The sequence below is a fragment of the Hippocampus bargibanti genome, linkage group LG09 (assembly GCF_051943395.1).
Source record: "Hippocampus bargibanti isolate YZ-2025 linkage group LG09, ASM5194339v1, whole genome shotgun sequence".
In the NCBI taxonomy this organism is placed as follows: Eukaryota; Metazoa; Chordata; class Actinopteri; order Syngnathiformes; family Syngnathidae; genus Hippocampus; species Hippocampus bargibanti.
This window is the reverse complement of record NC_142742.1, coordinates 13,489,580-13,500,000: the sequence shown is the minus strand read 5'-3', so window position 1 is coordinate 13,500,000 and position 10,421 is coordinate 13,489,580. Positions and strand designations below refer to the sequence as shown.

The 10,421-nt window shown below is 41.6% G+C and overlaps 1 protein-coding gene across 2 annotated transcripts in view; it reads right to left on the bottom strand.

The window, feature by feature from the left end:
* pkdccb (protein kinase domain containing, cytoplasmic b) overlaps positions 1-9,972 on the bottom strand; it is a 20,548-nt gene extending 10,576 nt beyond the window's left edge. For both annotated transcript variants that reach the window (XM_089005010.1, XM_089005009.1), the window contains exons 1-4: positions 9,388-9,972; positions 7,599-7,712; positions 2,508-2,779; positions 993-1,072 (exon numbers count right to left, since the gene is read on the bottom strand). In XM_089005010.1, coding sequence (XP_088861136.1) covers positions 993-1,072; positions 2,508-2,779; positions 7,599-7,712; positions 9,388-9,930 — 1,009 coding nt within the window. In that variant the 5' untranslated portion in view covers positions 9,931-9,972. The remainder of the gene's footprint in view (positions 1-992; positions 1,073-2,507; positions 2,780-7,598; positions 7,713-9,387) is intronic.
* Positions 9,973-10,421: the final 449 nt, after the last annotated feature.

Genomic DNA, 10,421 nt, shown 5'->3' with positions numbered 1-10,421 from the left:
ATAATGTTTAGATTCAGTATATTTAGATTTAGTATTACAGTAAAGTCTCGTTATATCGATATCGGATATATCGATAGTCCCGGTTATATCGATACTATTTCTATGCACGCACGGAGAAAATTACATGCAAACAGGGTCGGATATATCGATAGTCCCGGTTATATCGATATTTTTTCGGAATCCCTTGAATATCGATATAACGAGACTTTACTGTATTTAGTCACAAAAGTAGGCTACTATTTTATCAGTTGATGCCCTACAACTTCTACTTTAACTCATTCACTGCTAGACGTGCAAAAATGAGTCCACTCCAGTGCCAGGGTGTTTGTCATTTTCACTCAAATTGAAAGACCTACAGAAAATTGAGTTATAGGACTACATAAATATCCAATAAGAAACCTTAGACTCTCTTCTTTCATAAGAAAAAAATAGTTAATTCCTAAGTGATATGGGTCTGGAGTAATATGAGGTTCAAGTGGGGGCGGCTGTACAAAAGGCAAATACTGCCCCCTCACGGGAGGGAAAAACATTGCCAGAGGTCTGAACAGCGCTTTATCTGCACCCTCCGCAAGAAAAATCAAAACCTGAAAACATTCGGGAATGGTGTTCCACGTCATATTTTCAATTAGTGAATGAGTTAAAAATGCGTAACACGCAAAAGGATTCAAAACTGAGATTGATGAGCTAACAAGTCCACAGTACTGTTCCAAACACAAAAAAATGTGTTTTGTACCCCAAAATGGCAATTATGAATCCAATGTATTCCCCTGTGGCATATTCTGTCCTCAAATGAAAGGCGTGTCGGACTCTTTTTGTACAACTATTGCTCATAACTTGTGTTCATTATCTTGTCACCTGTCAACTGGCTGTGGAGCGTGTTAAATAAAGCACATAAGGGGCCTGTCACGGCAAGACCACAAGAACACAGTGATGTGGATCTTGTCAAGTTATACTGTAGCTATGTTGCATTAAAGTGCTGCTCTTTTGCTCACCTGTATCATTCATGATGTGTGCCACCAGGTGTGTGAGGCCGGGCGGAGCTTGGTGAGGCAGCAGGTAGGTGAAAAAATACCTGGGAGGCATGAGAAGAAGAAAAAAAGAAAAGAGGACATCCATGATGGAACTTGACTTGACACCATAATGCTGTCAAAGATCTGAAGGGCTGATCAAACGTGACAGGACTCGCTTTTTGCCGCTTTATGAATCATACCCATAAACCACAGGCCTGCAGCTCCTGGACACCTTCACGAGCAACATTGTGTCAACACAGTGGTTGGTCGAAAAAAAGTACAAATACTTTATGATGATACTTAAGAAGATTTTTCAGGAAACTAGAACTTGCGTTCCGTATTTTCTGGTGTATAAGGCGCACCCATGAGTCTTGATTTTCTTCAAAAGATGACCCTGCGCCTTATATGTGAAGTCAATGAGCCACAACAGGTCTCGCAACTACTGTCGGCAGCCACTGACTCCTTTGCCCTCTGTAGGAGAAGTACTGCGTATCCCCAGCCTCTACTGCAGCGCCTTATAATATGGCGCACCTTATATTTAGAAAACTTTTATGTATTTATATATTATATTTGGAAACGTTTTTTCATTCATTGAAGGTGCGCCTTATATAAGGAAAAGTTTCAAAATACACTATTCACTGGGAGTGTGCCTTATACTCCGATGCGCCTTACACACTGGAAAAGACCAAATTTTCCAGTGTATGAGGCGCACCCAAAAGCCTTGACTTTCTTCAAAAGATCACACTGCACCTTCAAGTTTGAAAATGCACCATTCATTGGGGTTGTGCCTTATACTCTGTTGCGCCTTATACACTGGAAAATACATATTTGTTTTTACTTTCACACTGTGTATTGAAGGAAAGAGTCAAATAAGACTAAACCCAGAGGAGTGAAGTCAAGCACGATTGACTGATTGATTTTGGGGATCTTAATTAGGCGCTGGATGGAACAGAGACAGCTGCCACACAAGTAATGTAAACTGGGTTGCATTTCTGCGAATGATGTCACAGATATGAAGAAGCAAGACCTTATTTAAGAGAAACATTGGATGCTTTTGTCGGAAGACAAAAGCATGTGGTGGATGCACTAAATAACTTGAGCTAATGTAACCCTTTGAGGAGCAGTGGTTACAGCGGACAGCTAAGCATGTTATCGAGTTACAGGAGAGCATTATTTGTGCATGAAAGGGTTAATGTTGATAATTTAGTTTTTGGTTTTGTCATTGTGGCGTTTGTTGCCTTTTGTGTGGACCCATTGTGGGCTGTTATCAGAGTTTCGGCCACGATATTCGTCAAAGGAAACGTCTCTGTGCTGGAAGGTTACGCCTTCTCATCTGCAGGCATATACGAGCACTGATTTTGATTGAGATGAATGTTGGCACTATTTGACTGTGATTGTGATTTTTAGTGTGTTGATTTATTTTTAGAGTCAAAGTTGAAATTTAGAAGTGTACGCTTTAACAGTTGTACAATTTAGCGTGAGAGGAATTCCGCTTACCTATAGGCATTATAAATGTTCATCTTCTCGTTGAGGCCCTCACACACTCCGCTGGCTGAACAGGTCAGGGTGAAATTTCGGTGCGGAAACTGCAAGGAGCAGTCGGCGTGACGGTCGCAGGGCGTGTCGGCCGCGCTGGCATCGTCCAGGTCTGTGAGCTTGAGCTCGCCCGACACCATGACAAACTGGCGGGGCTGAAAGTCCAGCAGAGCCACCGATCCCAGTGGAGAGCGCGAGAGGAAATGGAGGAGGCGAACCAGGTCCAGACAAACCTGCAGGGACACAAGACAAAAGCCTTCTCATTATCTGCTTCACTGTTGGTTCAGCTGCATAGAGGTAATCCCGTTAAGATAATCAGATGGGATTAATCAGACTGTTGTTTATTGACGTTAAAAGGCAATTTACTGTAATCTACTTTCTTCCCCCTTTATAGATCACATCTTGTCTTTTTCTTGAAACCCCTATTCTGTATTTACTTCACAAGTCGCTCTGGCACCGTATTGACTGTAAACCCTTGGTATTCACCTATAGGGCAAACTGACACCCCTACATTTTTTTTAGAATTCCCTTTGGGTGTCAGATGTCAGAAAAGCACTACAAATGCCGAAATGAAACTCCTCAACTCACTTCGATATACGTATCTCAGTGCACCAAGGTGTCACCAGATGACAAAGCATCGGTGTTATTAAATTTACCCCTGCGTGAAAAGTTGTGATTAAATATGTTTTTCAGGAAAAAAAAAACAAAGATCAGTTCTCCAGAAAATCGAATAGCAAAGTATCAGTATGACGGTAAATGTTCTCTCTGTGAGTGCCCAATTTGCCAGCTTTTCAAACTAAACGCAATTCTTAACTCTACCGTATTTGTAGGCACTTTGAAAGCACCATCACTGTATACAGTGTTCTACATGGAGAAAATATATACACAAGAATAAAACAAGAAAAAAAGGCAATACTGTCAAACCTCGGTTTTCAACCATAATCCGTTCTAGAAACCTATTTGAAAATGGATTGGGTCGAAAACCGAAACATTTCCCATTATAATCAATGTCTGTTTTTTTTTAATCGTGATTGAACAATACAAAAACGCCTGCTCACAATGGAACGCTGCACGAGAATTATGTGCCAGTCACAATGAGACGCGACACAAGAAAGTGACGTATAAGGAAGCGAGGGAGTCAAGTGGTGCATTCATGTGCACTCGGTTTGGTCGAGAACTGATTTTCGGTTCATTTGCTGGTTTCGCAAGATAAAAATATTTGGTTCCAAATAATTTTTTTGACTTGTCGTCAATTTAGATCATATAACTGGAACCGGATAATTACATTTTGCACAACAATGTACACACACTATTTCCTTTTTAATGAGATTAATGAAGTCAATTGGATGGAGAAAGGAACCATACAAAATAACAATACGGTTTTGATTATACAGTGATACCATAGCTTACGAACTTCCCAGTGTGTGTAAGGCAAAAAGTGTGTATTCCTAACATTAATTTCTCATAGGACACCATTAAAATCAGAATAATCCGTTCCCAGGTCCCCATAAAACATAATTTAACTAAATAAGACTTAAAACTACACAAAAGATACCTTATTGCTTGTATAATAAATCATTGCTATTATTATTGCTATAAATTATTGCTATTGTATTGTAATGAAAGAAATGAACAGCACGGTATAATGAAGTCATTTGATTTACCTTTGTTATGGTCGATGGCTTGATGGAATGAATAGCTTTTTGCATAAAGTGTCTCAAGGAGCTCTGGGTTGTACATCTTGGAAGTTGCGAGATTGCAACAGCAACATATGCAGGCAGACACACTCGAAACTCCATTAATAGCTGGTTCCCTTGCTTGTCTTTCTTTTCAAATTGTACAGATGGCTTGTGCGGGTTATTTGTGGTGCCTAATTGATGGGATATTTTAACCTTGCAGTCTAGACTATGCCTTTGAACGATCAATAAAGTAGAAACAAGCCCAAATTTCACTGTGTTTTCTATTCATTTTCTCACCTTTCACTTTTGAGTTTTTTTCACTTTTGTTTTTTTTTCAAGCTCTGGTGTCTGCCTTTCCTGTGTCGTGCACGCTGTGAGCACTCTAATCCCTCCCCCGCTCACTGCTGCGTGTATCCTGCTACGTGTGTCCCCGCCCTCCTCTTCCACGGATCTTGACCTATCACGTGCAGCTTTAACCGAAGACTGGGAGCGTGAAATAGAGGGAAAACAAAGTTGGCTGCCATTTTCAACACCTTGTTAGGAGCAACAAGAACCGGCTCGTTCGCGAACGACACATCACTCATTGTGGCGCTCCGTGTGTTTCCCGAAAAATACTTTGTATGCCAAGATTATATTCTTGCAAATTTAACGTTCGTAGGGCGAAAAGTTCGTTAGCTAAAGCGTTCGGAAGCCAAGGTATCACTGTAATTCTCAAATCTTCTTAATTTATTCCAGGGGGAAAATCCTTTATCAAAACATTAGTTACTTCATATAGTCAGTGATTACCAGGAAAACATGATCATTTGCTTTTGTGACTCAGCCAAGCTACTTAGGTTTCATACACAGAATCGTGTAATCAAGTTTCAGGATCTTCAGTATGTTCGCTCAAGGCTGAAAAACAAGACGGCTGCAAACGGCGAAAAGAAAAAAGTGCGTGCGTGTGTTAGTCCAAGTACTGTATACTGAGTGTACTGTAAAGCGCCAAGTTGGACGTCACTGGCACAGTAAAAACGGCAGTGGGTGCAACCAGACACCGCTTGGATTAGTGACGGCCATACACATGAAGCTGACACCGGGCGGGCTACACAGGACAATGGTTGAGATTTTATATTTTATTGATTATTGAGATTGTTATTGATGCTGTTGTTGTCAAGTATAAAGCACAACCAGACTAAAGCATCGAAACACTCATTTTTCGAAGTTCTGGGGGCTACATGTACGTAACATTGACTTGGTTGAACCGCAAGGTCTTTGAACAACAGATGACCGTGCTACCAAAACAACGTGAACATAACCAAAAATTTATAAAAAGCATAATTAAGGCTTCTCGAAAATGTGAATAACGCACCAGAAATGTGCATATAAACACTTGTGGCTAAGACTCGCTGTAACTTCCACTGAGAGCCCAGCTAAACACAAGTGACATACAAAACTGTTGAGATGTTGTGTATAACTACACACAAACTTCCTTTACACCAATTACTACTCTCCTTTTCAACTGGGGGTTTGGAGCCATCTTGTGGCATTTTTTGGGTGTTATCAAGAGAACACGAAAAACATGATTAGGTGGGGTTGCAGCAACAAATGGGAAGAGGTGAATTCATGAATGAGCCAATGTACTGTAGTTTCATTTTTCGTTATATCTGAACAACAAAACAAATGTGTGTATGTAGTCACAGTTGTTTCCTGACATGGCGCTGGGACTCTTTTTCTATTAGATTTAGATTAGATGAGTTTATATTGGTCTCACAGTGGAGAAATTTACATTTCACAGCAGCAAAAAAATAATAATAGAGGAGCTGCTGTAAAGGCAGCCACGAACGTGACGCCATCTTGAAGTAAAAAAAAAAAAAATGTGACAAAACACAAAGGCATTTTCGGTAACCTCTTTGTTACATTAAGCAGTTCTAAATGAAAGAGGACAGGATCAAAGCGTCCTTTTCACCTGTGGACCAGAAAGGTCATGGTGGAATATGCACGTCTGCTACAAGCTAAGTTTTGAAAGCAAACACGAAGCTGTAGCATCCATTGACCAAAAAAAGATTGTCTATCTCCTGTCCCATGTAAATCCGCTACAATTCCAAGCAGAATATATACTGAATCGACAACTTTGTCAGAATAACATCACAACTGAAAATGTTTTTCTGCTTAAATTAGGCCAGTAGTTCGATTGGTCACTGAGTAACAAAACATTGAATGCAATCCTGACTGACAAAAAGTCATTCATACATATTAAATGAATGATTGTTTTTTTTAACAGTCTGAAAAGTGAAGCCAGAGATTTTACATGTATCAAATTGTGCAAAAAGCGAGACTGTAGGACCAAGATTGCAAAGATAGAGCATGAAACAGTTTGCCACCATTTTCCAGACTTCTTTGGGGCATGGCTAAAACTGTGCTGTGATTCAAGGGGGCCGCAGCATGAGTCATCTCTTCATTATAAATGAACTCGAGAGCCTTTCTTAATTCGACTATGCGGTTATGTGATGCAACTGCACACATGGAGTTGGCTTTCTTGGTCGCTATGCCTACGAAAATGCATCTTCCTTTCTGATAATCCAGCTTTAGAGTGCCTCACTCTCGGCCATGCGTGTGCGCACGTCACCCAGAGAAAAGCAAATATAGAAAACGGGCAAACAAAAAAGTCTGACTGAGTCGTGTGTGGACAAGGGTTTCCGAGTGGCGCGGAATCCTTTGAGTGTCTTGTTCTTCCCTGTGAGTGCATGCAGAGAATGACAGTTTTGTATAGTAGGTGATTTTCGTGATAATTAAAAAAAATCCCAAGCAAATCCATTTTAGAAGACATTTATTTTCACAGATCTTTGATTTTATATAATCAGTCAAACAATGATAATGTTTAAAAAAAAGTTCGCATTTTCAACATTTACGAAAACCTATTGGCAAGAGCACCACATTCGTGTGTTTTCCATTCAAATTGGTTTTCTGGAAATGGGGCATTTATTTGGTCTTATTTATAATTATGTTTTATATACCAAAATCAATATGAGTGCTCACTCTGGGTGTTTTCTCCCCCTCAATCTCTCTTTTTATTTTTTAAAAATAGCAATACACACTCCAACACTTGGATCCCTGCCTCATAAAGTTGGTGTCTGTTGAATCGCACTGTGAGAATACCTGTGTGGGGGTTGAGCTAAAGATGTGTGCGGGTGCGGGTGTGCGTGTACATGCGCGCGCGGTGAGATGACATTCCTGGCCTGCAGTGGATTAATTTAACTCATCTCCATTTCAAACCTCATCAAATACACTGACAGATGTCAGCGCTCCTAAAATTTCAGCCTTCATTCAGCGGGCTGGGCACGCGTTCATGCAAATAAGGGCAGCGAGAAGTATGCAAATAGCATCTAGATCTTACCCTGAAGCGGTCCTCCCAGGGGCTCTGGAGGAGGTGGAGCATCTGGAGAGGGTTCCCTTGCTCCAGGATGACGGTCACGAGGCCTCCCTCGTCTGCGGCACAATGACCGCGCAACTGTTGAAACCACATTCAAATGTTAGGGAACGACACTGCACTTTGTCATATTTTGGGGATTTGGGAAAACTAAAAGTGGGTTGGGACGGACGGGAATGAGTGGATGGAAAGAGAGAACAGAGCCACATTGTCTGACCATGGAAACATGTCACCCTAAAGGCCAGGAGGGGTCAATGGATTTAATTTAATTAGACGGTAGGGTCCTGCACAGAAACAGGGATTGTCAGATGGCCGGCCCAAGACAAAATTTTGTTGTGGGTGAATAATACGATGAGTGTGCCTGCTGGCTTTTTTTGGTCATTTGTTGGGAATTTGCGAAGACAGCAAACTCAACCAAGCACTCTACTCTACTTTGTTGTGCATGCTGAAACAAAGCTGAAAAAAAATTATCCAATGCATTTATCAAATTGGGAACTAAAAAGGTTGATCACAGCTGGAAAAAAGACCAATTGGCATACGATTTAAACCCTAGAAGAGCCACCTGAGAGATACAAATCAAGTGTACATAAGTCAGTGTTAAATATTTCTCAGATACATGTAATTTAAACAGATTTCGTGGCTTCTATGTACTCACGTGTGCATTTTACATTCTACTCGTTCGTGGGATTTATTGCAGTGTATATATATATATAGAGAGAGAGAGAGAGAGAGAGAGAGAGAGAGAGAGAGAGAGAGAGAGAGAGAGAGAGAGAGAGAGAGAGAGAGAGAGAGAGAGAGAGAGAGAGAGAGAGAGAGAGAGAGATACATATACGTATAGGTATACATATACATATACAAATACAATATTTAAAACACTTTGTCAATGAGCATTTATCCATTCATTCCATTTCTCCATTCATTCACACTCATCCAAAAAGAGGTGAAAATACAACTTTACTCTCATGTGTTTTCTGTTGGTTTGGCATTCACTAACTTTCTCTTCAAACACATCAACATTTGGATTTATATAATAGATGTGTTGTTGTTTGGTTGTGGGTCATTTCAAGTTGAGGTTGAATCCAAAGGCCTTATGCAAAAAAACAACTCAAGTTATGTGCCTTCTCGTCATGTCACCTGAACATTATAAATTGCTTATATATTTTTTGCCATTTTGCGCTCTGTGTACTTGTCCAGTGAGGCACTTGGCTGTATGAATTGTGCACTTTATATATATTTAACTTAAAAGAGAGGCATAAAAAGGGCCCTCAGTTTCAACAGATTTTTTTTTGTTTTTATTTTTACACCGACAATGGTAATAAAAGTTTTGCTGCAGGATATTAATTGAGTGCCTCTGGCTCATTTTATAATAAAGCACTGTTTTGAATCAAATTCATTCGACTTTGTGCCTTCTGCAACTTTCGTTTCATGCACTTTAGAAATGGAAAAGTACTGTAGAAATGCTTGATTACAAAACTTTTGTGAGATCTAGCACGGCTGCATTATTTATTAAATTGGACATTTTACTATGGTTTTCCTTTCTTTTGAGATCATGGGCCTGTGAGCGTATGCAAATCTAATTCACGACTATTCACAATATACTGCTTGATATGGTTTTACAAAGCAGCCTGCAGGAGACGCAATAATACAAATGCCGCCTTAAACTGTAGTTCTTAAATAAAAAAAGACTGTAAAGTGAATTAAAGCGAAGAATAACGCCTTCCAAAGGAGATCACAATAATATCCAATTAAGGTAGACCTTGATGATGTTGGGATGCCGCAGCCTGTGCAGAAGAACAACTTCTTTGCTGAGCTTGTAGGAGACCAGCTGACGGCATCCGTGGGGGTCCTTGAAGCCCTCCACGCACTTGCCCATGTCGATGCCTTGCTCGTTGACCATTTTGAGGGCCACCGGCTCCCCTCCGGCCAGCGTCACCTTCAACACCAGCTTGGTGTACCCGGAGCCGAGTACTTCCAGCGGCCGCATGTGCCGCAGAGCGCCGCAACCCAGCGGGGTCCCGTTGCCGGAGGAGCCACGCGTCAACTCGGCCCACAGATTCGAATCCCAGGTGGAGAAGGGTTCCTTGTCTCGGCCGGGAGAAAGCAGAGGGAGGATTTCTTGGTGTCTTTGCGCGAGTTGGCGGCTCAACGCTGATCGGAGAGAGGTCAACTCTTCATCCGGATCCCCACGGCCGCTTCCGAGGCGACGCACGCTGCCGAGGAGCAAGCAAACCAGAAAAGACAGCACCGCGACTGACAGCACGGCGGCCGCGCGTAACGACTTGCCCACGGCGGAGGGCATGTTCAACTGACAGTGCGAGAATGAGATTAGGTTGTGGTGACTCCCGCGTGGAAACGAAAATTGATCAGCTCCTTCCCTCCTTCTCCTCCTCCTCGTGGAAACTCCCACCGGAGGTGTGTCCTGCGCGCGTAACTTTACACCCGGCAAGCCTGCCAGCAGGAGTTCTCGTCGGCACCCCATCGTCTGCGGTATGTTTCAATGCAAACACTGGGTGAGACATATGACACCAATTTAATGATGAAACAGAAGTGTGGTGCAGATCAACTGCAGTAATATGACTTATTGACAGAAGATAAAGAATATATGCCGGTAAGCGTCGTTGATCTCTCCGTCGGCCTGTGTTGAAACAGTTGCATCAAAAATAATCCAACAATGGGTCGAAAAATGACTCGTTGATTACATTTTTTTGTTTCAAAAGTGCCATTTGTACGCACAACGTTGGGTTAAATTGACGCCTGAAGCAGCCGGTCGCTCTTGGACCAATCAGTGAG